General features: G+C 42.4%; 1 protein-coding gene across 2 annotated transcripts in view; it reads left to right on the top strand.

Moving 5' to 3' along the window:
• The window catches only part of evc2 (EvC ciliary complex subunit 2), a 175,567-nt gene that overhangs the window by 78,441 nt on the left and 69,352 nt on the right, over positions 1–27,774 (top strand). For both annotated transcript variants that reach the window (XM_087980025.1, XM_043674234.2), the window contains exons 13-15: positions 7,389–7,548; positions 12,961–13,430; positions 18,541–18,736. In XM_087980025.1, coding sequence (XP_087836151.1) covers positions 7,389–7,548; positions 12,961–13,430; positions 18,541–18,736 — 826 coding nt within the window. The remainder of the gene's footprint in view (positions 1–7,388; positions 7,549–12,960; positions 13,431–18,540; positions 18,737–27,774) is intronic.

The following is a 27,774-nucleotide window of genomic DNA, read 5'->3' as shown; positions in this document are numbered from 1 at the left end:
TTTGGTGGTTAGTTGGTGCTCATGTATCCTGGTGCTAGTTTCCTGCCTGTCTGTCTGTTGTCGTGTTTGTTGCAGCCCTTGGCTGGAGTAGTCTGGTAGTCATCTCAGAGATGTCTTTGATGTACGGTAGTGTGGCTAGAGTCTCTGGTGTGTTACGTCTACTTGTTTGGGTTTGTTGTTTAGGAATCGGCTAACTTTGTTTCTAGGGTACCCGTTCTTCTTGACTACGCTGTATAAGTATTTTGCTTCTGCTGCTCGTAGTTCCTGGGTGCTGCAGTGTGTTGTGGCCCTTTTAAATAATGTCCTGATGCAGCTCCATTTGTAGGTGTTGGGATGATTGCTCCTGTAGTTGAGTATCTGGTCGCTGTGGTGTTGCTTTCCTGTAGACGCTGATCTGCTTTTCATTCCACTGTGACATCTAGGAAGGGGAGCCTGTTGTTGTTCTCCTCCTCCTTTGTGAAATTTATGCAAGTAAGGATGTTGTTAATGATATTGTAGGTTTCCTCTAATTTGTTCTGCTTTATGATGACAAAGGTGTTATCCACATAGAAGATCCAAAGCTTGGATTGGATCATGGGGAGGGCTGTTCATTCTAGTCTCTGCATCACCCGCTTCTGCTAAGAACCCTGATATTGGTGATTCCATGGGTGTCCTGTTAATTTGTTAGGTATTGTCATTGAAGGTGAAGTGGGTAGTGAGGCATAGCTTGAGGGTATTGTTTTTAGGTTCTTTTCCTGAGGTTTCACACACTAGATGCAACTCGCACACGCCAACGTCTGCAAACAGTTAAAGTTTATTAAAGCCTGTACAAGCTAGGTGACACCTTTGACATGCTTCGCAGATATGTGAAGTCAAGTCAAAAGAGGCCCTGAATAAAGGAAACACATCCTCTTTATACAGGTCAGTTGGTAATGCTTGCAGGTAGTTTAGAGTGTGTTGCTGGAAAAGCACAGCAGGTCAGGCATCATCCGAGGAGCAGGTTAATCGACGTTTCGAGCCAGAACCCTTAATCAGGAACTGTGGCCACTCTTCTCCGCACCCCTCACCCCCACCATCCATAATCACATGTTACTCCAAGTACAGTGGTGAGGATGAGGTCATCCTCTGAGATAATGTAAATGCCCTAATCCTGGGGAATTGTTATGCAAACAATTTCCTGACTCAGCAATTCCCCAAGACAATGTAGGTGTGATATGCCCTAGCTTTGGGGGATGGCTATGAAAGCATTTCTGAATGGAAGGGATGGAATGAGAGTTTACTTTGATAATAGCAGGACAGTAGTAGTAAATGGCTGGCTAAATGAAGTGTGAGTTACCCTGACCCAAAGACAGTACAGTTTAACCCTTTAACATTATTTTAATGTTCAGAGACATCGTACAATTTAATCTTTAAACATTATATTGTCCTTGCTGATGGAGTTGGTGCTGTCAGGTGTTTGTGACCTTCGTTCATCTAGCAGTGAGGCCAGTGTTTCTTTGGCTAGGGTAATGTTGATAAATGTGAATAGGGCCATTACGTTGAAGGAGACCATGGCTTTGTCCTCTTCTACCTTGGTGTCTTTGATATTCAGGAATTCTTGTGTGGAGTGGATGGACTGGCATGAGTCTTCTACTAGGTAATTCAGTTTATGGTGAAGTTCCTTTGCTGGTCTGTATGTTAGTGTGCCAAGAAGTGAGTCTGTGGGTCTGGGGGTGGGGGAGGGGGTCTCCTGGTTTTGTATATCTTAAGTAATCCATAGAAATTGGGTGTGTTGGATCCATCAGGTTTCATTCTTTGGAGAACTGTCTTGTTAATTTCACCTGATTTGTGGATCTTCTTCACTGCGGCTGTGATGCGATTTTCTAACTGTGGAGTCGGGCCCATCACCACCTGTTGGTATCTATGAGTAGTGAGTTTGTCTTTTCAATGTACCGTGTTCTGTTTAGGATGACAGTCATGCGTCCTTTGTCTACCAGTAGGATTACAATGTCTCTGTCTTTTTTAAATCCTTCTAGGGCTTTCCTTTCCTGTGTGTTGAGGGTGTTCCCTTCTTTCTTCCTGCTTAGTGTTGATGCAACTGTCTGTCTGATGGCCTGCTGGGTTTCCTCCAAAGGTCCGTTGTCTTTCAGGGTTGATTCCAGTGCTGCTAGGAAGTCCTTTTTGTCCATGTCTCTGTGGTTATAGTTCATCTCTCTTACTGGGACAGACTTCTCCGTGTTTGTTAGTGGCCGGTCCGAGAGGTTCTTAATCCAAGCTTCTGAATTGTCTGTGTTGTTCTTTTGCACGAGCTTGTTCAGTTTTTCTTGCAAGGATACTTTTTTCTCTGTCTTGGTCTGCTGTTGTTTGATGCTACTGGCTTGTTCTAATGTGCTTGTCCATTGCTGGTCAGTTGTGTTGGTTTACAAAGATTTTTGGGGCAAAATTTCCCGTTTGTATTTGTGGAGTCAGTTGTGGGCATCATTAATCATTTCTCACAACATTCTGCGGCTGTTCTGTTCTGCTGTTCTCCTGCCTTGTGGGGTGTTGAGAAGTGGTTTGTACTTGACACATCTTGGTAATACCTATTTCATATAGGAAATAGAGTTGTTCGCGGGTGGCAGTCAGTCAGATGGCATTGGTTTCCCATCTTCAGGCTAGTTTGAGAATATTGTGTCCATAGGTGTTTGAAATTTTTGAGAAGAAAGACTGACTACACTACTAGATGAACCATAAACACCAGACAGCACCAACTTCATCAGCAAGGACAGCATCCTCAAGCTAGTAGACCTGTGCCTTGCTACCCACTTCACCTTCAATGACAAGACCTACAAAAGAATCAATGGGACACCCATGGGATCATCAATATCAGGGTTCTTAGCAGAAGCGGGTGATGTAGCCCTCCCCATGATCCAACCCAAGCTTTGGATCTTCTATGTGGATAACACCTTTGTCATCATAAAGCAGAACAGATTAGAGGAAACCTACAATATCATTAACAACATCCTTACTGGCATAAATTTCTCAAAGGAGGAGGAGAACAACAACAGGCTCCCCTTCCTAGATGTCACAGTGGAATGAAAAGCAGATCAGTGTCTACAGGAAAGCAACACCACAGAGACCAGATACTCAACTACAGGAGCAATCATCCCAACACCTACAAATGGAGCTGCATCAGGACATTATTTAAAAGGGCCATAACACACTGCAGCATCCAGGAACTACGAGCAGCAGAAGCAAAATTCCTATACAACATGTTCAAGAGGAGCGGTTACCCTATAAACAAAGTTCGCCGATTCCTAAACAGCTAACCCAAACACGTAGACACAACACGCCAGAGACTCTAGCCACACTACTATACATCAAAGACATCTCTGAGATTACTACCAGACTACTCTGACCCCTTGGCATCATTGTAGGCAGTAAACCTACCAGCATACTGAAACAGCTACTGATGAACCTAAAGGACCCTGTACCAACAACCAGCAAAGTAATGTCATATTCAAAATATCCTGCAAGGGCTGCAACGGACAGACGGGCAGGAACCTAGCCACCAGGATACATGAACACCAATTAACCACCAAAAGACATGTACAGCTATCACTAGTACCCTTACACACAGACAAAGAAGGACACCACTTCAACTGGGACAACACATCTATCCTAGGACAGGTTAACTGAGACACGGACAGGAATTCCTAGAGGCCTGGCATTCAAACCGGAACTCTATCAATAAACACATCGATTTGGACCCCATTTACCACCCCCTGAGAAAAAGAACCCAGAAATAATATCACCCACCAAAACAGACCAAGATATATCAACAGAAAGCAGGACAGAACACCAGCGCTTCACCAGAGGCTATCTGATGATGTTGCCTAGCATGGTGACGAAATGTCTGAAAACATACCCTTGACCTGAAGGATGACCCATTTCTTTCCCGAAAGAACATTCATCAACCAGATAGGTTTTTCCAACAATCAGCAATGGTTTCATAGTCATCATTAGATTCTTAATGCCAGATTGTTTATTAAATTCACATTGCACTATCTGCCATGGCAGGCTTCGAACCCAGGTCCCCAGAACATTGCCTGAGTTTCTGGATTATTAGTCTAATAATAATACCGCTAGGCCATTGCCTCCTGATCTAATGAATTGATTTTTAGCTGAAGAAGCACATGGTTGACAAGTGGGTATAAGAAAAGTGTGAATAACTACTGAGTACAATTCAGAATAAAGTTAATTGTTTATCGTAGCTTGAATCCTACAGTGTGGAGTTGTTTACTTGAAATGCATCTGTGTTTCCAAATGCCAAATAGTCCTGAAAGACCATAGGTATGAAAATCATTTTACTTTAATCCATTTTTGCTTCATGTTTGCATCATTCTTAATCTCTAACAATAAATAGGAGACTTGTACAGATGTGTGAAGTAGCAATCTAGATTGATGGGACCTATATTAGATTTCTTTTTCTCTTGCTGTCTTCTCGATCCCTCTCCCCACTGCATAACTAGCTATCAACTTTTTGTTCTCTTTTCCCATAATCCCTGAGTGACCATCTAGGCTGCAACAACTTAGTGCATCTTCATCTTGTAACATAGGCATTTTGGTACTCACCTTTCGATCACTTAGCAAAGAAATTGCTTTCTTACAAGTATATTGGCATGTTCTAGACTGAAATATGGTTCATTTGTCGATCCAAAATCAAATCATACTGTTAAAATATTTAATTATTTACTGTCTGGATTTGAAACTTGGTTGTCTGCAATCTGTTTTCACTCAAATAGTTCACTTATGAATGCATGCTTGCTAACTTTCAGGGCCTGTTGAATATGCATTTCCTTTTGATTAGCAGAGCACAAATTAATTTCTTGCTTTCTTCACTTAAGGCATATGGCCAAAGATCAAAAGAATCCATCAATATACTTACTTCATGAATTGTTAAGTATACAATGTTCAGCAATGCTGGTGTTGTTCCACTTTGTACTATTTGACCTTCTTTTAATTCCTATTTTAGGTTTGCATCAAAGGGAATACTCTCAGCCATTCGTCCAACTACCCATTAAATAATACCAAAGTATATAGAGATAAGAATAGTGCTGACTTCTCAGTCCATTAATGTACCCCATCCTCTAATGCTGAGCCACACAGACCTGTGAATTCCAGATAGATTTTTAATCATTGGAACACTCCAATTGCATCAGAAATGGAAAGACAAAGTCAGCCAAATAACCAGCGGCTGCTCGCTGTCTAGTCATCTACGCTAGAATTGATCTGCCAAACCAGCCCAAGTGAGAGAGCCCAACAATCACTCATGCAAACTGTTCGCACTCCTCATTCTATATTTTATTTAATTATTGGAGGGGTATGGGTGTCAGTGGCAAGGCCTGCATTTTTTTTTGCCTACCCCTAATTACTGGATGGCTTGCTAGACCCTTTTGGAGGACAATTAAAAGTCATTTACATTGCTGTTGATCTGAAGTCACACATAGGCCAGACTAGGTAAGGACAGTGATTTCCTTCCCTAAAGGACACTAGAGAAACAAGTGGCTTTTTACAACAGCTGATAGCTCTACAGTCATCATTTCTTAGATTTTATTAATTGGATTGAAATTCCATCAGCTTCCATGATTTGACTAGAGCATTAGCTCGGGTTTCCGGATTACTAATCCAGTGACATCATCACTGGGCGACCATCTCCTCGATATCTACAAATAAAATCCAGAAAAGAAAGCGAGAAAAACTGCCCTATGGAAAAAATATTGACATTGGTTTTCTGTTTAGTTGTACACAGAATGATCAGTATATTATCGAAAGGTGCAATTTGGAATGAGTTTTGATCAATGAGCCAATAATCTTTTGTCAGCAAAAGTATTCAGTATTATAACTTCTAACATTATGATCCCTTTTGATCATTGCTACTTTAGGAGTCATCAAAAGCAGTCAAATGCCATTCTAGTTTCTTAAATTTGCCATCATAAGATATTAGAAGTAATCATTAAGATTTAGTGTGAGTTGGGTGAGCTGGACTGGGGCTAGAACCATAGTCAACCTCCAACAAGTGCAGCACCTATTGGGCAAAGGCTGTGTAGCCCATCTGTTGGCTCAGAGCAGTACAGGAAGCTCCTAGGGATGTCACATATGGTGCCATCCTGTCCTTAACTCAGAGTTCAGGCAGGTTTTTTTTGCTGACCTAGTTCTTTATCATCTCCTCCTCTCCCATCCCATTGTTACGTTTCTTCCTCTGCATCCACTGTTGTCTCAATCACCTCCATAGCTGTTGCTAACTATGTTGTCTCCACCTTCAGCCTGACAATAACCGCCCTCCAGCCTCCGGTCTCAATAGCTTCACCTGACCTCCATGCTCAGGCCTACTGCGCCTGACCTGATCCATCTGTCTGGGCTTGCCACCAAACTTTGGACAAACCCCACTTCATTCTTGGGGGTTTTTTTCCTTCCATTATTGAAAAAAAAACCCAAGCATGAAGAGTAGAGGAGGGGTGACAGAAGGACAACATGCTGGCATCAGGGAATGATGGCAGTGACTATATTCTCCCACTTTCCATTTGCATTGTCACAGGAGATCAACTATTATACAAAGTAACCATCACCCTCTTCTGATATATTCTATAACATTAGAATTCCCAGTGCATTTTTAAAATTTATTTTAGGGGGCTGTAAGAGAAATAGGTTGCCCTCATCAAATTGAAACTCATTTTGACAATGAAATTAAATGATAATTAAGATCAGACTATAACACTAATCTTTTCTATCATTTGTACTCTGAATTAACATTAAACATCTCACTTCAGGTATAGATTGTCCATCCTCCTCTGTATTGTATGACCCAATTTTCATCCAGAAATATTCCTCAACAAAATCTAATAATTCAACATCTAATGGGCCAATTTGACGTTTCTGTTTTCCGTACGGTGACTCATACAGAAATGGAATTAATGCTTGCTTAGGGATACTTACAGGTTTATTTAAGCTTATGAAAAACTGTTTTGGAATAGTTCAAACTCATTTCATTTAAACTGGCTTTAATTTCATCAACTCTCCTGTGTTAAAATCCAAATCTCATGGCAGAAAATATACATCTATCCTCAACAGATTGACAGTTATATGGATATGATTTTAAAAATTGAAAATCCTGCTCTATTTCAAACTTCAATGTAAACTAATGAGATAGTGTGTTGGATAATTCTGCACATAGTTTGCTCTGAATATAAACCTGTTAGGAGAAGTAAAATAGCATAGAATCACAACAAGAAAATCAAATTTAAGTATGTGCATACTGAGGCCTGTTTTAAATACATTTTAAGTTTTTTTAATGTATTTGTAAACCTTGCAAATTAACAGTGGGTTTTTATGGGTACAATTTTAAATGTCTTTGAATTATTTCATTGGAGATGTATTTTATTTTATTGCAGCACTACTTATCTAACAGAAGATCAGCTGGAATCTGTATTGGACGTTGTGCAACAGGAAGTACTTGTTGTGAAGCAGAAGCTGGATGAGGTCATGGATCAAGAGAAGAAACTAATTCATTGCAAATTGATCAGTGAGAGACGAGAGCACATTTTCAAAAAAGTAAATGAACTGCAATTCTGTCCTTTCCAATTCCTATGCATATTTATGTCTGACAGAACATAGCTGAGCTGAAATAAAAAATGGAATTTGGAGAACAAAAATGAACGTGAGAGAAAGTACTGCGTGGAACCTTAAAAAATGAAGCGGTCATCCTTACAAGCTGCATGCTAATAGTCTTGAGAGAAACATATAAATCAAATTTTACTTCAGCCTTCTAAATTGTTTTGAACTATGTTACAAAACAGAGATCAGTGCATCAGTTCTTTGGCAACTGCCTGTTGTTAATATCACCTTTTTGCCAATAATTTCCAAGCACCCAGTTCTCCTAATCTTCTACTATATTCTTGAACTGTGGAGAAACCACGTCAGGCTATTCTACTGGGGACCTGCTAAATTAATAGTTGGAGATCTAGGAAAGTCTTCCCCACCACCTCCCATTGAAGTTCTCCCCTGTAATTAACAAAAAAAAGAGCAGTCCAGAGGCTCAGTGGTTAGCACTGCTGCCTCACAGCGCCAGGGACCTTCGTTCAATTCCAGTGTCAGGCAACTGTCTGTGTGGGATTTGCACATTCTCCCCATGTCTGTGTGGGTTTGCTCTGGTTTCCTTCCACGATCCAAAGATGTGCAGGTTAGATGAATTGGCTGTGCTAAATTGCCCATTGTGTTCAGGGGTGTGTAGGTTAGATGCGTTAGTTAGGGGTAAATGTAGAGTATGAGGGTAGAAGAATGGGTCTGGGTGAGTTACTCTTCAGAGGGTCAGTGTGGACGTGTTAGGCCGACAGGCCTGTTTCCACACTGTAGGGATTCTATCATTCTATGAGAAATGTGAACAAGCAATACCTTTATTTTAGAATATTGGCTGAATTTGCTGTAAAAGTAGATCAAGATACCAAAAAGCAGGATTTCTGTTTCTTTATATAAATTGTAAATACTCCAGCAGTGATAAAATGTGAATATTTGGGTAGGGGTTGGAGCTGACAAAGTTGGAGCAATGAGAGTAGTTATGGCAGATGCTAAATTGTACTTCAAGCTGAAATTGAACCATGTTATACTCCCATTGCTATTAGATCTGCTGATGTGTTAAGAAACTCATCAGAGGGGGGAATTTGAAGCATTTGTCACAGTATTTCATGCCAGAACTCATGACCTGAATAGATATACTTTGCTAGGTTTTATGGAAAAGCAAAATAACAGATTGATCAAAGCCGTCAGGAAACCACTTGGGAATGTTGAGAGCTGAATTGTTTCTTTGCAGTTGCACTGTTTTTCTAACTAACTCCACTTTGCATTTATACTAGTGAATCACTTTGGTGAGTTGTCCGTTAAAGTAATAGAATGTCTTGGTACATTAGATAATCACAGACATTTTCTCCAGTGGCCATTTGGTAACTACCTTGCAACATGTTGAAGGTTAGAGTTTTACTGAGGCATAACCACCTAGAGAAGGAAAGTCAATGTCCAGCTGATGGACTAAGATGGAGCCCACCCCACAACCATATGGTGCCTGTGGGTTGACTAAAGTGGTGAGACTCCTGTTCCTCAGTAGGTATTGGCCAGCAGCTCCAATAGTTACAGCAGCACTAAGAGTTTAATAATGGCCACATTTGGAACTATGAGGAGGTCCCGATGGATTTTGGAGTGGGGTAAGTCAGAGGTATTGGATGGGGTGGGTTTGACCACTTTGAGGAAAGGGTTGGGAGATTGGGCTCTGACCAACAGGCACATAGGGAAGAAGGAGAGTTTGCCTTTTAAGTGTGACCAGCACCCACCTGAAGATGGTACATTCCATCTGACCTCCTCTTCCCCCTTTAAAACCTTTCGTTCAAGAAATAGGACTGTCCACTTCTGCCCAAGTGTCCACACCATCCATACATTAGTATTTAGGTGAAAGTGAGGACTGCAGATGCTGGAGATCAGAGTCGAGAGTATGGTGCTGGAAAAGCACAGCAGGTCAGGCAGCATCCGAGGAGCAGGAGAATCAACAGGGCTTATGCCTGAAATGTCGATTCTCCTGCTCCTTGGATGCCGCCTGACATGCTGTGCCTTTCCAGCACCACACTCACGATACATTTGGTATGTGCAGCATTGCAGTCAGGATAATAGATTTTCTAACAAGCCTAATTACCTTTAATTATTGATTTAACTACATTTTGCAGGCTCGTACCTTGGTATTTTGCTCACCTCCTGGACTATTACCTGAATGAGTTCAAGAGTGAGTGGGAAGGGTGTGGTTAGGCAGCTTACATATATTTTACATGTTCTGCCACTCCAAACGTGCAACTTTGGGTCATGCAAAGTTTAAATCCATCAACCTCACATAAAACAATTGTGGTGCTAAAACAGTCTGTTGTGGAATCTCTCTGGTGAGGAAGAGAAAAATCAGACTGATTAAGAGATGTGAATCCTAACCACAAGATCTAGCAGGGAGCGATATTTCGATTTTTGGAAATTTTTTGTACATTCAATTGACCAATTAAACTGACCTGTACAATTATTCACTCCTTTCGGTTTCAATTGTTTCCAACTTTGTTTTCGGAGAAGTTTTCCTCTCAGTTCCCACTCCACGTGCACCCACATGGATTTCCTGACAATTGGAAAACCTAGCCAAGCAGTCTAATAAGGTAAAGTGAATATGAGGCTGTCACATTTAAGCCCATCTTACTTCCACCATTGGAACTGGAAGTGTGTGTATGAGAAATGAAAACTTTTCTTTTAACATTTAACAATTCCCATCTTTCAGCATGAAAATTGCCCCCATTGTTTCAGTAAACAAGAACATTAGAGATTAATTTTAAATTGTCCTCTCAGAAAAAATGAACATTATTTTTAAAAAATCTAAAACAAGTTGTAGGTTGGTTTCATGTTAAGTAAAGATGGGTTTTAGCTCTGTGGAGAATTGGATACCATATATTGTTGTGACTCACATGTGAATAATGGTGAACTGGGGTGAGATAGTAAAAGGTCATTTACATCTGTGGAATCAGAGCCCAACATACCCTGATTTTGAAATCGTTGTGGTTCTGTTCGCCGAGCTGGGAATTTGTGTTGCAGACGTTTCGTCCCCTGTCTAGGTGACATCCTCAGTGCTTGGGAGCCTCCTGTGAAGCGCTTCTGTGATGTTTCCTCCGGCGTTTATAGTGATTTGTATCTGCTGCTTCCGGTTGTCAGTTCCAGCTGTCCGCTGCAGTGGCCGCTATCTTGGGTCCAGGTCGATGTGCTTATTGATTAAATCTGTGGATGAATGCCATGCCTCTAGGAATTCCCTGGCTGTTCTCTGTTTGGCTTGTCCTATAATAGTAGTGTTGTCCCAGTCAAACTCATGTTGCTTGTCATCTGAGTGTGTAGCTACTAAGGATAGCTGGTCGTGTCGTTTCGTGGCTAGTTGGTGTTCATGGAAGCGGATCATTAACTGTCTTCCTGTTTGTCCTATGTAGTGTTTTGTGCAGTCCTTGCATGGGATTTTGTACACTACATTGGTTTTGCTCATGCAGGGTATCGGGTCCTTCGTTCTGGTGAGTTGTTGTCTGAGAATGGCTGTTGGTTTGTGTGCTGTTATGAGTCCTCGTGGTCGCAGTAGTCTGGTTGTCAGTTCAGAAATGTTTTTGATGTATGGTAGTATGGCTAGTCCTTTGGGTTGTGGCATGTCCTCATTCCGTTGTCTTTCCCTTAGGCATCTGTTGATGAAATTGCGGGGGTATCCGTTTTTGGCGAATACATTGTATAGGTGTTCTTCTTCCTCTTTTTGCAGTTCTGGTGCACTGCAGTGTGTTGTGGCCCTTTTGAACAGTGTCTTGATGCAACTTCTTTTGTGTGTGTTGGGGTGGTTGCTTTCGTAGTTTAGGACTTGGTCTGTGTGTGTGTCTTTTCTGTATACCTTTGTGGTGAACATCCCGCAACCCAAAGGACTAGCCACACTACCATACATCAAAAACATTTCTGAACTGACAAAAAGAGGAAGAAGAACACCTATACAATGTATTCGCCAAAAACGGATACCCCCGCAATTTCATCAACAGATGCCTAAGGGAAAGACAACGGAACGAGGACATGCCACAACCCAAAGGACTAGCCATACTACCATACATCAAAAACATTTCTGAACTGACAACCAGACTACTGCGACCACGAGGACTCATAACAGCACACAAACCAACAGCCATTCTCAGACAACAACTCACCAGAACGAAGGACCCGATACCCTGCATGAGCAAAACCAATGTAGTGTACAAAATCCCATGCAAGGACTGCACAAAACACTACATAGGACAAACAGGAAGACAGTTAATGATCCGCACCCGTGAACACCAACTAGCCACGAAACGACACGACCAGCTATCCTTAGTAGCTACACACTCAGATGACAAGCAACATGAGTTTGACTGGGACAACACTACTATTATAGGACAAGCCAAACAGAGAACAGCCAGGGAATTCCTAGAGGCATGGCATTCATCCACAGATTCAATCAATAAGCACATCGACCTGGACCCAAGATAGCGGCCACTGCAGCGGACAGCTGGAACTGAACCGGAAGCGGCAGATACAAATCACTATAAACGCCGGAGGAAACATCACAGAAGCGCTTCACAGGAGGCTCCCAAGCACTGAGGATGTCACCTAGACAGGGGACAAAACGCCTACAACACAAATTCCCAGCTCGGCGAACAGAACCACAACAACGAGCACCCGAGCTACAAATCTTCTCACAAACTTTGAAGATTTTGAAATCATTAACAATTCCGGAGGATAATGGATATAAATTCAACAAATGAGATATATGTAAACCAAAACCAGTTGGTGGCAGCATTGTAATTAACATGACTAGCACTTGTTTCTAGAATTCATTGATAATCGGCCCTTTATTAATAAAATATTCCAAGTGTATTGATATATTAAGTCTCTAATATTATGAAGGATGAATTTGTTTGCTTAGCCTCTCCTCTAGAGATACTGTATAGACTTATTATGCGGTATGTTGATTCCTTGGAGGCTGATAGCACTGTGAGACACTGCCTGGACGATATATCTAGTGTTCTTCACTTATATCTTTGAAGAATGCTAAACAGGCTGCACTGTTAGTAACCAGGAATCAACTTAGCTCAATATAGCTCTGAGAGGCAATGCTACCCCAGATACTTTCATCCATGGATTTCCCTGATCTGTATCTTAGACCTATCATAGATGCCAACTACATTGTAGTAGCATACCTGATATATCCTTATGTCCCTGGACCCATTTTCATCAAGGTGAATGATTTTGCTCAAAGGTCTTTTGCCTTTGATCAGAGACATTTTATTTTGCTTTTAATCAGTTTTTGTCAAATCTATTTCCTGGAACTAGAGGGAGTCTGGCTAGCATAGTCTTGCTTTAAAATGAGTATTTTGTGTTTAATCTAATTCTTTATATGATTAGATTTGTGAGCAAGAGCACCAACAAAAGCAGCTGGCATCTCTTCTCAACACCTTAGGAGAAAGACATTACAATCATAAAAAATACCTCATGGACTGGCGTGAGCTTTTACACAATCATTGTGCAGAACTCGGAGAATTGGTGGAGAAATTGGACAAAGATGCAGTGGACCAACTGGAAACCCTTAATATGCAACTTATCAAAAATGCCTCGATGAAACTTAAAACAATCCATGCTGAATTTTATCAGAAGTTGGTCAATCTTGGCGTTCCAAAGGACTATTTAAGACAAGTGATAGAAGATCAGGATAAGGAAATAAACATTCACCAGGACGAACAAACAGAGCAAGCAGAAATCGATGAGCGTAAAACTAATGAATCGCTCGAGAAAGTTAAGGGAAACATATCAAAACAACTACATTCAGAAATTGAAGAACAGAATTTCTTACGCCATTGGAATAAATTGGTTTTCCAGTAAGTGTGTTTTCAAGTTTCAAAATTTATTCTTGAGCTGTTAGTGCCAAGGCCTGCATTTACTAAACTAGAGGCCCTTCAGGTAAACCTTCTCCTTAAGGTACATGGAGTTCATACAGCTGTGGATGAAAAATCATTTTAATTAGCAATTCGTGGACAATTTTGTCAGATTGCTGACTCCTTTGATTTTTAAAAGCTGAGTGGAATTCTGGATACATAATGTAATCAAATGGCATTGGTTACATTCTTGTTCAGCTCAGTTCCTTCAGCCAAGCAATCAACATTGAGATTAAATACTTAAGAATTTTAAAGTTAATGTGCACATCGCCTTAGCCAATTTAGCCAGAAAGATAATTGGAGCCCCTGCTCAAAATGTATTTCCAAAGTGAACATTCCCAGTCATATTTTATTACACAAAGCTCTGACATTAGAAGAGATCTGTTTCAATAAATTTTATCCTTACGGCCAACTAAACATTGTTTATATGTAAAGCAGTTTAAACATGAGTGAGATGACTCGACCAACTGTTATTTTCCGTGTAAGATTATGATAGAGACACGAATGTACACTCATCTTGTTTGTGTTTTCTGGATTTTGTTCTTGTCTGTCTTGAGGAACTCGAGGTGATTTTTGTCTTGCCCCCTGACCTGTACTATGTAAGCTTGGGATATATTTTTTGCCAGCAAGGCCAGTGTTTATTGCCCATTCCAAATGGTCCCTGAAGCGATGTGGTGAGCTGACTTCTGAAAACAGTCCTTATAGAACGGTGCCCTCATTTTTGAACTTTTTTCACATAACTGGATAAATATGATAAGTTGGTATGTCCTTTGGGATAGGTTTGACATGATGATTGACTTTTCATATTCTAAGGTTTCTTGCATGAAAATGTCAAAATCGATATGGAAATTTCTGCACTGTCTTTCTCAAACGTTACATAGATCAGAAACAGAGGATGGAATTTTCCCCTACCTTGTGTGGTGAAGAAGGTGTAAAATATGGAAAGAGTGAAAGTATCAATTTTTTCAATTTCAGAACTCACTTCCAAATCCCACCATTGAGCAGTGACTACCTTATTTCCACACATTTGCACCTTATTAACGGTCCAATTCACCTTATTTATGCACCACTTCTTTCCTTCCTCAATAAATTGGATGGTGCAAATTCCGAACATGTAAATCAGAGTGAGTACTTGTTGGCTGCAGCTCAGCAAGTGTTTGTGCTGTGCCATCATGCAAATGCTTCTCCATAACAATGTCCATTATGCTCCATGGCAACCTTGATTTTAGATTTTTAGATTTTAGATTTAGATTAGCGTGGAAACAGGCCCTTCGGCCCAACAAGTCCACACCGACCCGCCGAAGCGAAACCCACCCATACCCCTACGTTTACCCCTTCCCTAACACTACAGGCAATTTAGTATGGCCAATTCACCTGACCCTGCACATCTTTGGATGGTGGGAGGAAACCGGAGCACCCGGAGGAAACCCACGCAGACACGGGGAGAACGTGCAAACTCCACACAGTCAGTCGCCTGAGGCGGGAATTGAACCCGGGTTTTAGGCGCTGTGAGGCAGCAGTGCTAACCACTGTGCCACCGTGCCGCCCACCGTGATACCAGTCAGCAGTGGCAAAACACCAGCTTCCTCATAATATTGTCCCTACACTGGGACTATCTCAGACCACTTCAGCCCTTCACTCCTTTGGAATGCCGGGATATATATGTCTTGTGTGTTTCTGCCAGGTCGTCCTGCATGCAGGGACACATATATATCACGTATTGAGAGGTGTTATGGCTCTTAGTTTAATTTCTAAGCACAAACTATGACTCTATAACTCACTTTGCACGTACCTGAAAACTGCCAGTCTCTATATGCTTCACATTGCTTTGTTAACAAGGAGTTACACTCACTGACTTCAGCACTGACTTAACAGATCACCAGCCCCTTTGTGGGTCATGTTGTTTTCCTAACACACAGGATCTTCAGTGCTGACCTACAGGCTGCCAGCTTCTGTGACCTGCATTACTTTATCGTGTGGGCAGAGAGGCAGGCAGCTTGTCACAGTGTGGAGCATGGAGTTGTCGATGGGGTGGACATGTTGCTGTATGGCACTGTGCTGCATCAACACCTCTCATTCAGTGTTTTGCCATTAGTTTGCGTGGCCAGCACACTGCATGTGCTTCAAGCAAATGGAAATGTATGACTCAAAGGAAAGCAATCCTTAGTGAGGTCAAGGGTGATTAAGGTCACTTGAGCCAGACAGTCAAGAGGTTCATCCTATTTCGCTCCAGTGAGTTGGTCACACTCAATTAGGCCCAGGATCTGTTTCCTTGAAGTCTGGTGAGTAGGCCATGGTCAGTCTTGTAGGCCAAGTGAAAGCAGCTTATGGATTACAGGTAGGCCAACTGAATTGCTGTTGAGATATCAGGGGAATGGATGACTTCTTCCTGCAGTGACGCAAAGGGAGGTATTAATATTGCTGAAACAACAGTAGTGGTAATGCAAGGGCAAGAGAGCAAGTAAGTTGTCCCCAGTAAGTGAGTGAGTGGGAAGGGTTCATAATGAGGTGCATGAAAGCACTCTAATAGACATGATGCTTGCAATAGTGAGAGTTGAAGTCCATGAGTGTTGGTGAGAGAGCATGTGCTGTGGTAGCATTACAGTGAGTGGTGGCCTCGAGTGTGAAGGTAGTAGCAGAGAGAAGATCATTGACTTTCCTCCTGCATCGCGAGGCCTCCTGCTTTACCTCAGACACAGGACTAACCTGAGCTGCAGATTGGGTCCAGGCTGGTTCAGTCAGGTGTTATGGCCTTCCTATTCCACAGGAAACAGGGCTACCCTCATCTCCACAACTCCATCGATGAACACCTTCTGGTTCCTGTCTGTAAAGTGGAGAATGGGCTATTCTTTCTTCAGGCCATGTGCCTAGGCACCATGCTGTGAGTTCCTAGCTTGCAGCATCTGAAGTGGTACTCAACTGGTTTTTATGAGGTGTTAATGATGCGACAACCAAGAGTTCTCAACGGGGGTGAGTAATTCTGCCTCTCCAACCACATACGTCCTCAAGAAAGGTGCTCAAGACCTCAGTTGCATAATTAATTAGGCGAAGAGCAGAATCATAAAATCTCTTCAGTGTGGAAAGAGGCCATTTGGCCCACTGAGACCACATCAACTCTCTGAAGAGCATCCCACCTAGCCCCTGCTCCATAGCCTAGCCCCAGAACCCCACATTTTACCATGGCTAATCCACCCACTGGACACTGCGGACAATTTAGCATGGCCAATCCATCTAAACTAGTTGGCAAAGAAAATTCTCTGAGCCGTGATGGTTTAGGCACAATGAATCTCACTCAACAAAGTATTTTGAACCAAAAAAATTCTGTATTAGATTTTACTTTGTTATCCTGCCCTAAGCCAGGCAGAATCTCAATCAGTAAATTGGTGATGAGTCATCCAGTTGCTCCCCTGCTCTTTTCTAGCATTGCTACAGATGTTTGCCCTTTCCCCATCTGCTGCCTGTAAATGCCAACGGGTCCTTGTTTCCAAGTCCCTTTCCAACACTCTGAAAGAACTGCCAGTCTGCCTTTAGTGCAGTGCCAGAATGAGCTGAAGTCTAATCAGAAAAAGGAAGAGGTCAGAAGAGTAACTCTGCCTCACCCTTTATGAAGATCTGAACCAGGATGGTCAGAAAAGACTGTCTGACCAATTTAGTTTGTGAAACCCTCTCTATCGTAATAAATTGGTTCATCCCAAAAGCCAATTTTCAGGCAATTTTCAGGAAAAGTATTTGAAACACTCCTAGTAAGATTTCAGGCTCAGCCTTTCGATGTGTTGCAATCCCTGAAACTCTTCCTTCCCTTTTCTGCCTTCTGTACTAACTGGATTTTCATCAGACCCACCAGTGGACTCCTGCTTACTGGCAAGACTTCAACAAGTCTGTACCTCGTACAGACAATAACTTAGACTGCAAGGACAGACCAGGGCTCCAGTAGTCAAGTCCTGTGCTGACCTCTTAGATTTGAGCAATAGAAAAACCCAGCTGTTTTGTTTTTATCTCTTATCTTAATCTTACAATTCCATTTGAATTTTTTAAATTTTAGAAACGCAGCTACAACCATTCATTCTGCATCTAAATATTGAGGTCAAAACTGATTTTGATTGGCTGCCTTATTGTGATAATATGAAGTTATGTTGCAATTGTGTTTACTGTTTTATGAGTGCTTGAAATCAATATTGGGTATCAAACTACATTGCTGTGTGGCTAGGGCTCTCAATCTATTTTTTGTTCAGCTTACAAATCATGGTACACAGGAGTAGTAATTGCGTGAATTATGATAATAGCTGACATCTGTAATACCATCTGCTTTGCCAGCGGGGCCAATACTTGAAAGTACATTTTCTGGGGCTTTGAGTGCTAGTTCACTGAATCTTGCAAAGCCTTTCAGTCTATTCACAGGACTTCAGTTTAAAAAAAAAATGTAATTCCACAGAATTGTCTTAGGATAAATCCACTTGTTAACCCTAACATTCTCCATCTTTCTCCCTGCAAATTTGACTTCAGCTGTTGTGTTCAGCTTTTGGAAATTATGTGAGCATTAATATAGATTAGAAATGTGGCCAGTCTCCTCTTCAAATATTTTTATTTGAATTGTTCAGTGAAACTATAGTGTGTGACACAGGTTAATATTTAAAACTAAGTGTACAGAATGTATTTGTAAGTAATGTTTCGAAAAGGATTAGAATGTCAACTTTTCATAGCTTCCGAACAACTATAAAAATTATCCTATGTTTCAGATAGCAATTGTAACGTGCTGTTTATTCAGATTCCAACTGGGGAGTTTTGGAATATATGGCAAGCAAAATTCTCCGAAGAGACTGGAGTCAGCTTGCATAACTACATGGGATGGTTAGATGGCCAAAGAATGACCTATTAAATACTAATATAACAAAAAAAGTGTTTTAAAACCTCTACATAAGTTAGATACATGATGGGTATCTGTGAAATGAGCTGGATCAGTGTAATGTGCCCATATTTATATGTGATCAATGAACATTTCTGCTTCATTTATCCCTGGGATCAATCTAATGATTCATTTCTATTTTCTTTAAAGGAACCTAATGAAAAGTCCACTTTTACTTTCTGAAGAGGAATTTCAAAAGATCATGCTGACTTACCTCGAAAGTTTCTGCCAAATGGACAATGGCTTGGCTCTTCCTAAGTTGTGTGAGAGATTCACAATCCAACGCTGTCTGACTGACTGGAGGAAGACAGAGACAGAAAAACTTGAACAGCAGTGGAAGAATGGGGTGAGTGAGCTTGGAAGGGACAACCTTCCATCCTGTGATGCATTGGTAAAAATTGTTTCTGTTAAATGATGAGGTTGGAGTAATAATCTGGTGAATTTTGTGAAGCAATACAGCATTAAAGACTAAAGTGCAAACCAGCAGATGAAAAGCCACATGTATAAAATGGGGCTAAAAAGCATATTGACCTAAGCACATTACTGACAATCATGACTTGTCTTAATTTCAGCCTCAGGAACTTCATGAACTTATGTTTTTTATCTTATTTGCTAATTTCAGTGCGTAAATTAGACTTTTTAACTGGTATTTCTAATTATAAAATGAAATATCATAGAAGCTATGTCACAACTCTGAAGAAGTTCCAAATTCAGACCCGTGATGTTTAATAACTGAAGGAATCCACAGTCAAATCAGTATTTTCCCATCTGGAAGTAACAGTGCACAAGACTATTGCTGTGTTCTGGATGTGCACATACTGTGATGTCAACTGAACAGTGAGGGTCTTTATGTTGCAAAGCCCGATTGTGATACTGTTGAAAACTTCATTTGTAGGTTGTTTGCTGACTTGCTTTTTTATTAATTGAATAATTTTTATTCTTTACAAAATTATAAAAATATAACAAACTAAGAATATAACAATTACAATAAGCCAACTACTACTCTACTCTACAAAATAAATAATAAAAGAAAAAGCTACCCATACTACAATTCAATTAATAATTTACAAAATAAGTTAAATTAAATTAAATCAGACCACTCAGTACAACCCCACCAAAGCTCCCCATCATCGGGAGCATCAGTTAGCATACCCGTATTTCCTCTCAGGGCACCCAGCCCATCAGACCCAGGCCTTGTGGCTAAACTAAGGCTCTAGTTAATATGGCCAACAGATCTGCTTCTAAGTGGTTCAGAAAGGGCCGCCATGTCTTGTAGAAAAGTTGTGTTTTCTAGTGCACCGTACTGGTAAGGAAGCACAGGGGATGTGTTCCATGACTAATCTACGCCATCCTGGCAGGCCCGGAGGGCTTTCTGAGGCCCAGCTCATCAAAATGTTCTGCCTCGCACAATGTGTAAAAATATTAAACAGCTTTTTCCCATGCTCATCTAACGAAGGCAAATTTGGCAGGCCCGGGAGAAGAGACTCCGGATCTGCCTTGACCTCAGTCCCCAGGACCCACCCACCGCCCCCCCCCCCGGTGACACTCACTATAGCACCCAATACTTGCCAAGCTTGTGATATGACTAGAATCAATGGGTAAGAGTGCCAGTACCTATTTTGCATTTAGGGCACAATGGAGGCTCTCCCTTTTTGAATTTAGCAAGTCGCTCTGGGGCCAGATAAACGCTATGAAGAACCTGTAGCTGCATAGCACGCGTCCTGTTGCAGATCGAGATCTTTCTTACATTCTCTCCAAATGTCTTCCCATATCTCTGACAAAATCTCTACTCCCAGACCCCGCAGAGCTGCTCAATATCTTTCAAGGCGTCACCTCCCAGTGAACGGTAAAGGGTACTAATCAGGAGAGTACCTGTAGCCTGAAGCACTCTCCTCTCTACCTCAGACCTATAAGGATGAATGAGAATTGTAGTCTTTTTCTGGATAAAGACCCTGATCTGAAAGAGGTCCCTGCTGGGCAATTCATACTTGTGAATCAACTAATTGAAGGACATCGTGACCTCCCCCTTCAAATAAATCTCCCAGACAAGAGTCTCCGCTGGATACCCATGATTTAAAACCAGAGTCCATAAACCCTGGCATTCCTACTACCGGAGTGAGAAAGGAGTTATAGATAAACTGCCTTCACTTTGATGCATCACTCTTTACGCGTTAGCTATATTGATGACAATTGGGTTCAGATAATACTCCGTGACTGCTCTCATCTTATCCATGAATAAGGGGTCACTTCGCCTGGGAGGCCTTGGTATCCAGCCATATTGACCGTGGGTCCTCACAAGCCCAGTCATTCACAAAGGATATTAGTGAGCTTATTTGATACCTCTTAATATCTGGAAAGTCTATGCCCACCCCCTTCCCTGGGGAGGCTGCAATTTGGCAAGCTTAATGAGAGGCCATCTGTGATACCAAATAAAAGAGCCGAACCAACCGTTGAGTCTCTGTAACGTTTGCCTCAGCATCATCAGAGGGAGCATTCATGTGGGATATGATAAGCGAGGAAGAACCTTCATTTTAATAAGAGCTATTTGGCCTAACCAAGAGACTGGAAGGACTTTCCAAAACTGAAGGTCCTGCCTTCTCTTATCGAACAAGTGCACAAAGCTAGCCTTATATAATTGGTCAAAGGGAGGAGTAATGAAAATGCCTAAGTACAGAAAACCTCCCTGTGACCACCTGAAAGGGAGTCGGATTTCACCTTCAAGATTGGGTATTCCCCCAAGACCGCCCAGGGACATGGCCTCCGACTTCATAAAATTAATCTTGTATCCCGAAAAAGAGCCAAATAAATCGATATATTGTATTAAATAAAGCACAGACAGTGCCCGGTTCGGAAAAGGAGAATGTCATCTGCATAGAGTGTGATCTTATGCACCCCAATCCCACTTCTGGGGCAACTATACTAGGGTCCCTCTGGATAGCCTCCGCCAGCGGCTGAGTCACCAGCGTGAACAACAGCAGCGAGAGGAGACAACCTTGTTGGCTGCCTCTACCGATACTAAAATTATTAGATGTTTTACCATTAGTAAGGACTGCTGGCATAGGATCACTATATAGTACTTCCACCCTCTGGTAAAGACACCAAATCACTCCAGAACGTAAAAATGGTATGGCCACTCCATCCGGTCAAACACCTTCTCCACATCAAGGGAGACTACCAATCCTGGAATCGACCTCCACTGGCACACCTGGACCATGTTCTAATGTTATTAGAGGACTTATGGCCCTTAATAAAACCTGTCTGGCCCTCCTTTACAATAGAGGGCAACACCTTCTTCAATCTCAAGGTGAGAGTCTTAGATAAAATTTTAAAATCCATGCTTAGCAGCGAAATGGGCCTTTGGGCGGCACGGTGGCTCAGTGGTTAGCACTAGCACCTCACAGTGCCAGTGACCCAGGTTCAATTCCCGCCTCGGGCAACTGTCTGTGTGGAGTTTGCTCATTCTCCCCGTGTCTGCGTGGGTTTCCTCCCGGGTGCTCCAGTTTCCTCCCACAGTCCAAAGATGTGCAGGTTAGGTGAATTGGCCATGCTAAATTGCCCGTGGTACTAGGTGCATTAGTCAGGGGTAAATGTAGGGAAATGGGACTGCGTGGGTTGCTCTTCGGAGGGTCAGTGTGGACTTGTTGGACCGAAGGGCCTGTTTCCATATTGTAGGGAATCTAAACGAAGCACAGTCTTCTGGGGCCTTCCCTCTTCTGAGAATGAGAGAAACATTAGCTTCTCTCAAAGATGGCGGGAGGTGGTCCTGACTTTACGAATAATTGTACATGTCCAGCATTGGCCTGGCCCACATATTCAGAAATTCCATATAAAACTTACTTGGAAGGCCATCAGGGCCGGGTGCCTTACCACTTTGGAGCTGCCTTACCGCCTCCTGTACCTCTTGCACTGTCATATCCCTACCCACTGGGTGAAGACATTTCCATACACCCATCAATCCCAACTCCACACATAAATCCACCAATTGTTTAAATTGTGGAGAGGTGCCCTGGGGACCCCTGGACATCCTATTCGCTGTGGGATCCAAGGGGCGATTAAAGTCTCCCCCTATAATAGTATGGCACATTCCAAGGGCAATCAACTTAGCACCATACTATCAGAAATTTAAGGGGGTGTGTCGGGGAACGGTAAACATTCAGTAAGCCGTACTCCTCACCATGTACTAGAGCTTTGAGAATCACAACCCCACCCCATATTCATCCTTAATTTGATCTAACAACTGGAATGGGAGATTCTTCTGAACGAGTATAACCACTCCCCTGCTTTTAGTGTTAAAAGATGAAAAGAACACCTGGCCAAATGCCCGCCACCCCCCATCCCTCGCTGCAAATTTAGATGCTCCTTTTCATCAAGGTGGGTTCCTTGTAACAGAGCAACACCAACTCTCTCTCTTCTAAGACTTGGAGTACTTTCTTTCTCTTAATCAGTGAGTGACTCCCCTTAATATTCCAGGTGCACCATTGGAACAATTAGCTATAGTCATCTAAAACAGCCCGTGAATACCTGAGAGGAAGAACCCTACTCACAACATGCCGAGTGGTGACTCATAAGGCCTGAAGAACACATCTACAAAAACTACCAAGCCAAAACTTTTAAAAATCACACCTACAATGAACCAATACAAAAAACAGATAATTCGAGGCTTTCCTGCACTCCCCCCCCCCCCCCCCCCCCACTACCCATAGAGGGCACTCACACTTTGAGCTGAAGCCACGCCCCAAACCCAGGCAAAACGAAAGTAAAGAATACATAAATCTTACAACCAAAGGAATTAAAAGCGGGCATTTCACCCTTCCCACCCATATATCAACCTCCATTATTGCTGAAAAAGAAGTTCCGACAACACTTCCCAAACCCCATGAAAGGGAAAAGGGAAGAGAGAAGAAGAAGAAAAAAAATTAAAGGGACACAACAAAACAAAAGAAACTATTACTGTCCATTTTGCTTGAGCCATTCAGTCTGTTTTAAAGTGTCCAAAAAGTTCTTTGCTTTCTCTGAGTCAAAGACATGTACAGACCCATCATGGCAGAAACGGAGCACTGCCAGGTACCTTCGAGAGAATTGGATATCCAGATCCCTCAGCCTCCTCTTTACCACATCAAAGGTCTTCCTCTTATGGATCACGGCCGCAGAAAAGTCCTGTAAAAACATAATCTTTGATCCCTTGTAAAACAGGGCCTGTGGTTCCTTCCTCAGCATTCTGGAAGCTTCCAATAACTTTTGCTTGTCTCTATAGGACTGGAAATGCACTAGGACCAGGTGGGGCTGCTGGTCCAAACTGGGCCTGTGCACCGTGACCCGGTGAACACAGTCGATCTGCTTGGCTTCCCATCCCAGAAAATGCGGCAGTCGTTGCTCAGAAAAACTGGCTGGCTGATCCCCTTCTTACTCTGGCAGCCAAATAATGTGAAAGTTCTTTCTCCAACCTTAATTTTCGAGGTCATTGACCTGCTCCACGAAGGCCTGTCCCTGCCTCTCCAGGGCCTGGATGCTTTCCGCCGACGATTCGGCCGTGGTCTCCGATGGTGCGGTCTGCTGCTCGGCCTCTTCCACATGTTGTCCAAGACGCTGGATCTCCTGCTCAAATATTTTTTCAGTGTGGCCGAGATTAGTTTCGGCCTGGTCCAGGTCTCCTCCATCGCTGACTCAAGCTTTTCTTGAGAGTTTGACGAACTCCGAAGCCAGGCCTTGCTGAGCAGGTAACTCTAACGGAGCTTCCATACACCCACGGGTGTGTCCGTTACTGCAGGGCAGTGCCCTGCTTGTTGTGATCCACACTGCCCTTTGCCATTAGTCACCTTCCCAATTCACTGAAAAGAATATATAGCCATTCTAGTAACTCAAAACTACCGATTTTTCCCAACTCAGCTAAGATGGGGAGGGTAAAAGCATCACTTTGCCTGCGTTATGGTGCAGGGTGCAGCAAGGCAAACCTGTTAGATTGCCGCCATCTTGAGTCCCCCCGTTTGCTGACTTTCTGATAAAGGATTACGGCATCAGTGAGAAGTTACTGCCTGCCACTTAAAACAAGATAACACAGAGCCTGGAATTATGCTGCGAAAGACAGAGGCTGTGAGGTACCCAGCAAGGAGGCCAGGATTTCCTGGCAGCCTTGGAGCTATCCCAGTGTCACTGCAGACTCCATCCACATTACTCCAGCTTGAGGCAGAAATGGAGGAAGTAGACGTCTGCTCGGTCTTCACTGCACCTCTTCTCCTTCCATAGGATTCTGCCTGGCAGTGACTCTTAAAATTAGTCTCAAGCATTCTGCTTGATGAATAGTGAAGAAAGTCCTTTCTACTTATACAGTCTAACTTGTGAATAAAACATAATTGAGAACCTTTCCTATGCAGCTTAGTGATATAATATTCAAAGCTATTTAAATAACTCGACAGAGGCCAGTATCTCATTGCCAAATTACCTTTTATTTACACGTACATAGTACTGAACACTGGTCCAGCTTTCTCAGGGTGAACAGAGCCTCTAACACTTTTTTTTCATTTAACCTTTTTTCCTAATCAGCCTGTTCAGAGAATACATGCCTCTGGAGCAGGTGGGAACCTGGGTCTCTCAGTGCCAGGATAGGGACACTACCACTGCACCACAAGAGACCCTTCTACAAGAGACTCTGTCAGCCAGAGTTCCCTGATTGGTCCAGGTTAGCAACCCCAATCAGGGAACTCGTATTCTATGAGGTCCACCTGTCTGACCTCGTTACAATCACTGTGCTTGTCATTATATAAGAAGCAGAGTTGAAAAGTGTGGCACTGGAAAAGCACACCACATCACGCAGCATCCAAGGAGCAGGAGATTTGACATTTTGGACTTAAGCCCTTCATCAAGAATGTTGGTGAGGGGAAGGGGGCTGAGAGATAAATAGTAGGGTGGGGGTGTGATTGGAGGGAAGGTAGCTGGAAAGGTGATAGGTGGATGCAGATGGGGAAGGGGGAATAGGTTGGTGGGAAGGGTGGAATGGATAGATGGGAAGGAAAATGGACAGCTCAAGAGGGCGGTGCCAAGTTGGAGGGTTGGATCTGGAATGAGGTGGGGAGAGGGGAGATTTGAAAAATCCACAAACCTGACTGCCCCAGTCGACCTATTGTCTTCTCCTGCTCCTGCTCCACCGAACCTATCTCCTCATATCTCAACACCATCCTGTTCTCCTTGGTCCAGGAATTCCCCATATACATTTGGGACACCGCCCATGCCCTCTATGACTTTCATTTCTCCAGCCCCCAACATTTAATCTTCACCATGTACATCCAGTTCCCATACACATCCATCCTCCATGGCAAAGACCTCCAAGCCCTCCGTTTCTTCCTCGCCCATCGATCCAACCAGTACCCCTCCACCAACAGACTCAATTGATTGGTGGAACTGGTCCTCACCCTCAACAACTTCTGCTACCTCATCCCAGATCCAACTCTCCAACATGGCACTGTCCTCTTGACCTGTCCCACCTGTCCATCTTCCTTCCCACCTATCCACTCCATGCTCCTCACCAACGTATCACAATCACTCCCCAGCTGCATCCACCTATCACCTTCCCACCTACCTTCCCTTCAGCCCCACCCCCACCTCCTATTTATTTCTCAGCTCCCTCAATCCCCAACCCTGACATTCCTGATGAAGGGCTTATGCCTGAAATGTCAACTCTCCTGCTTCTCGGATGCTGCCTGACCTGCCGTGCTTTTCCAACGCCACACTTTTTGGCTCTGAGCTCCAGCATCTGCAGTCCTCACTTTCTCTCGTTATATATGAAGCTGAGTGACACTTAAATATTTATGAAACATTCAGTTAGAGACAGTAGCTGTATTTTTAACAATATTTATTTAAATGGATCATAAAAATAAATCCCTCTTCTTGACTTTCTGAGAATGAGGCTGGATGACTGTAGCCAAAGTTATGGGTGGAAGAAAAATAACGGAAAAGACAGTAGCAGCACGAAGATCCCTGAATTGAAGCAGATCTGTGCTTGTACGATTTATCGAGGGAATTCTGATAAGCAGAAATTTTTAACCTATCAGTAATGATCGAGGACTGTTTTTATATAGATCACTTTTACAGATTGCAGTGATTTATGCTAAAACATTCACATTGGCACCACTCACTAATGCTAAAGTGTTATAAATTTGATGTTTGGGTGAGCAGTTTAATTTGCTTCTCTAAGCAGTGAATCCTTTGATCTATTCACCTTCATCTTTCTATCTTGACAGATTTTCAAATGTGAAATGACAGAAATACGTCACGGTTACTTTATGATAATCCACATTAACCGTGAAACAGAGACTGGGTGGCCCTGTGATAGTTGGAAACACATAGGAATTGCTAGCTGAAAATAAACCGAAGCTTCTCATGCAACATTTACCACCCTGACACACATGATACAATGATAATGGAGTTTCTGGCTAATTGTGGCATAAACAACTCTGTTGGATAAAAGCCAACCCTTGTGATAAAGGCTCCAGTTTTGGAAAGAACATGGCCATGAAATATTTCACACTTGGACAGATTTATCTTGCGAGAAGTCAGCAGAGTTGAATCAATTTTGATTCTAGCCTTTCAAAGAATATAATACACGCAAAAGAAATTTGTGAATAAATGCATTCAAGGTGGAGTGACTGGAACAAAAATGGAACTTTATGGTTAAATCAAAGAATATGACCTATTTTTGTTTATAAATGGGTATGGGGATCTGTGACAAGCGTAAAAGTGAATGTTGATTATACTCTTAGTTGTATGCAGAGAAGATGTAAAGTTTGACTTAGGAAAGAAAGGATAGACAATCTTAGAGGCCCAATATCAGGAGCATCTCAAGTCTCACCATTGAGTCTTAGCAGCTGGTTTGTCTGGAAATTCATTGTGTTTTTATTAAAAGTAACATAAAAGAGCAGGGATACAAAAATCAATATTGTCTTAATGGTGAGGCTCTTAAAATCTGTGCCGTGTTCAGTGTACTGCCATAATTTCAGCAGGAGTACAATATGATGAGTTGGCCTGGGAACTATATTGTGATTACTGTGTGAGGGCAGAGTCTGCACCCACCTCTTGCTATGCTATCATTGTGAGGGGAGTAAGGTCTTTCCATAAACAGTTTGTCCCTATATCTAAATAAATCAGCAAGATTTTAAAAGTATTACTTTGGGCCTTGTATATTTTTGACAGCACAGACATGATGGGCAAAAAGTCTGTGACTCTATGTATGATTCTATGCTTCATGAAGACGCCAACCACCATATTCCCCTCTTCTGTTTAGTACTCCTCTCCTGAGTTTCTGGCCTTATGCCAATGCCAGGCACTCTGAATGGTGTCGGTGTCCAACATTTTGTATCATTATTACCCTGTCAATGTGTCTGATCAGTGGCA

The sequence above is a fragment of the Chiloscyllium plagiosum genome, unplaced genomic scaffold (genome assembly GCF_037043375.1).
Source record: "Chiloscyllium plagiosum isolate Xiang-an unplaced genomic scaffold, Cpla_swu_hap1 HiC_scaffold_36, whole genome shotgun sequence".
NCBI lineage: Eukaryota > Metazoa > Chordata > Chondrichthyes > Orectolobiformes > Hemiscylliidae > Chiloscyllium > Chiloscyllium plagiosum.
The sequence above is the reverse complement of the archived record's forward strand: the minus strand, read 5'-3'. Positions and strand labels throughout refer to the sequence as shown.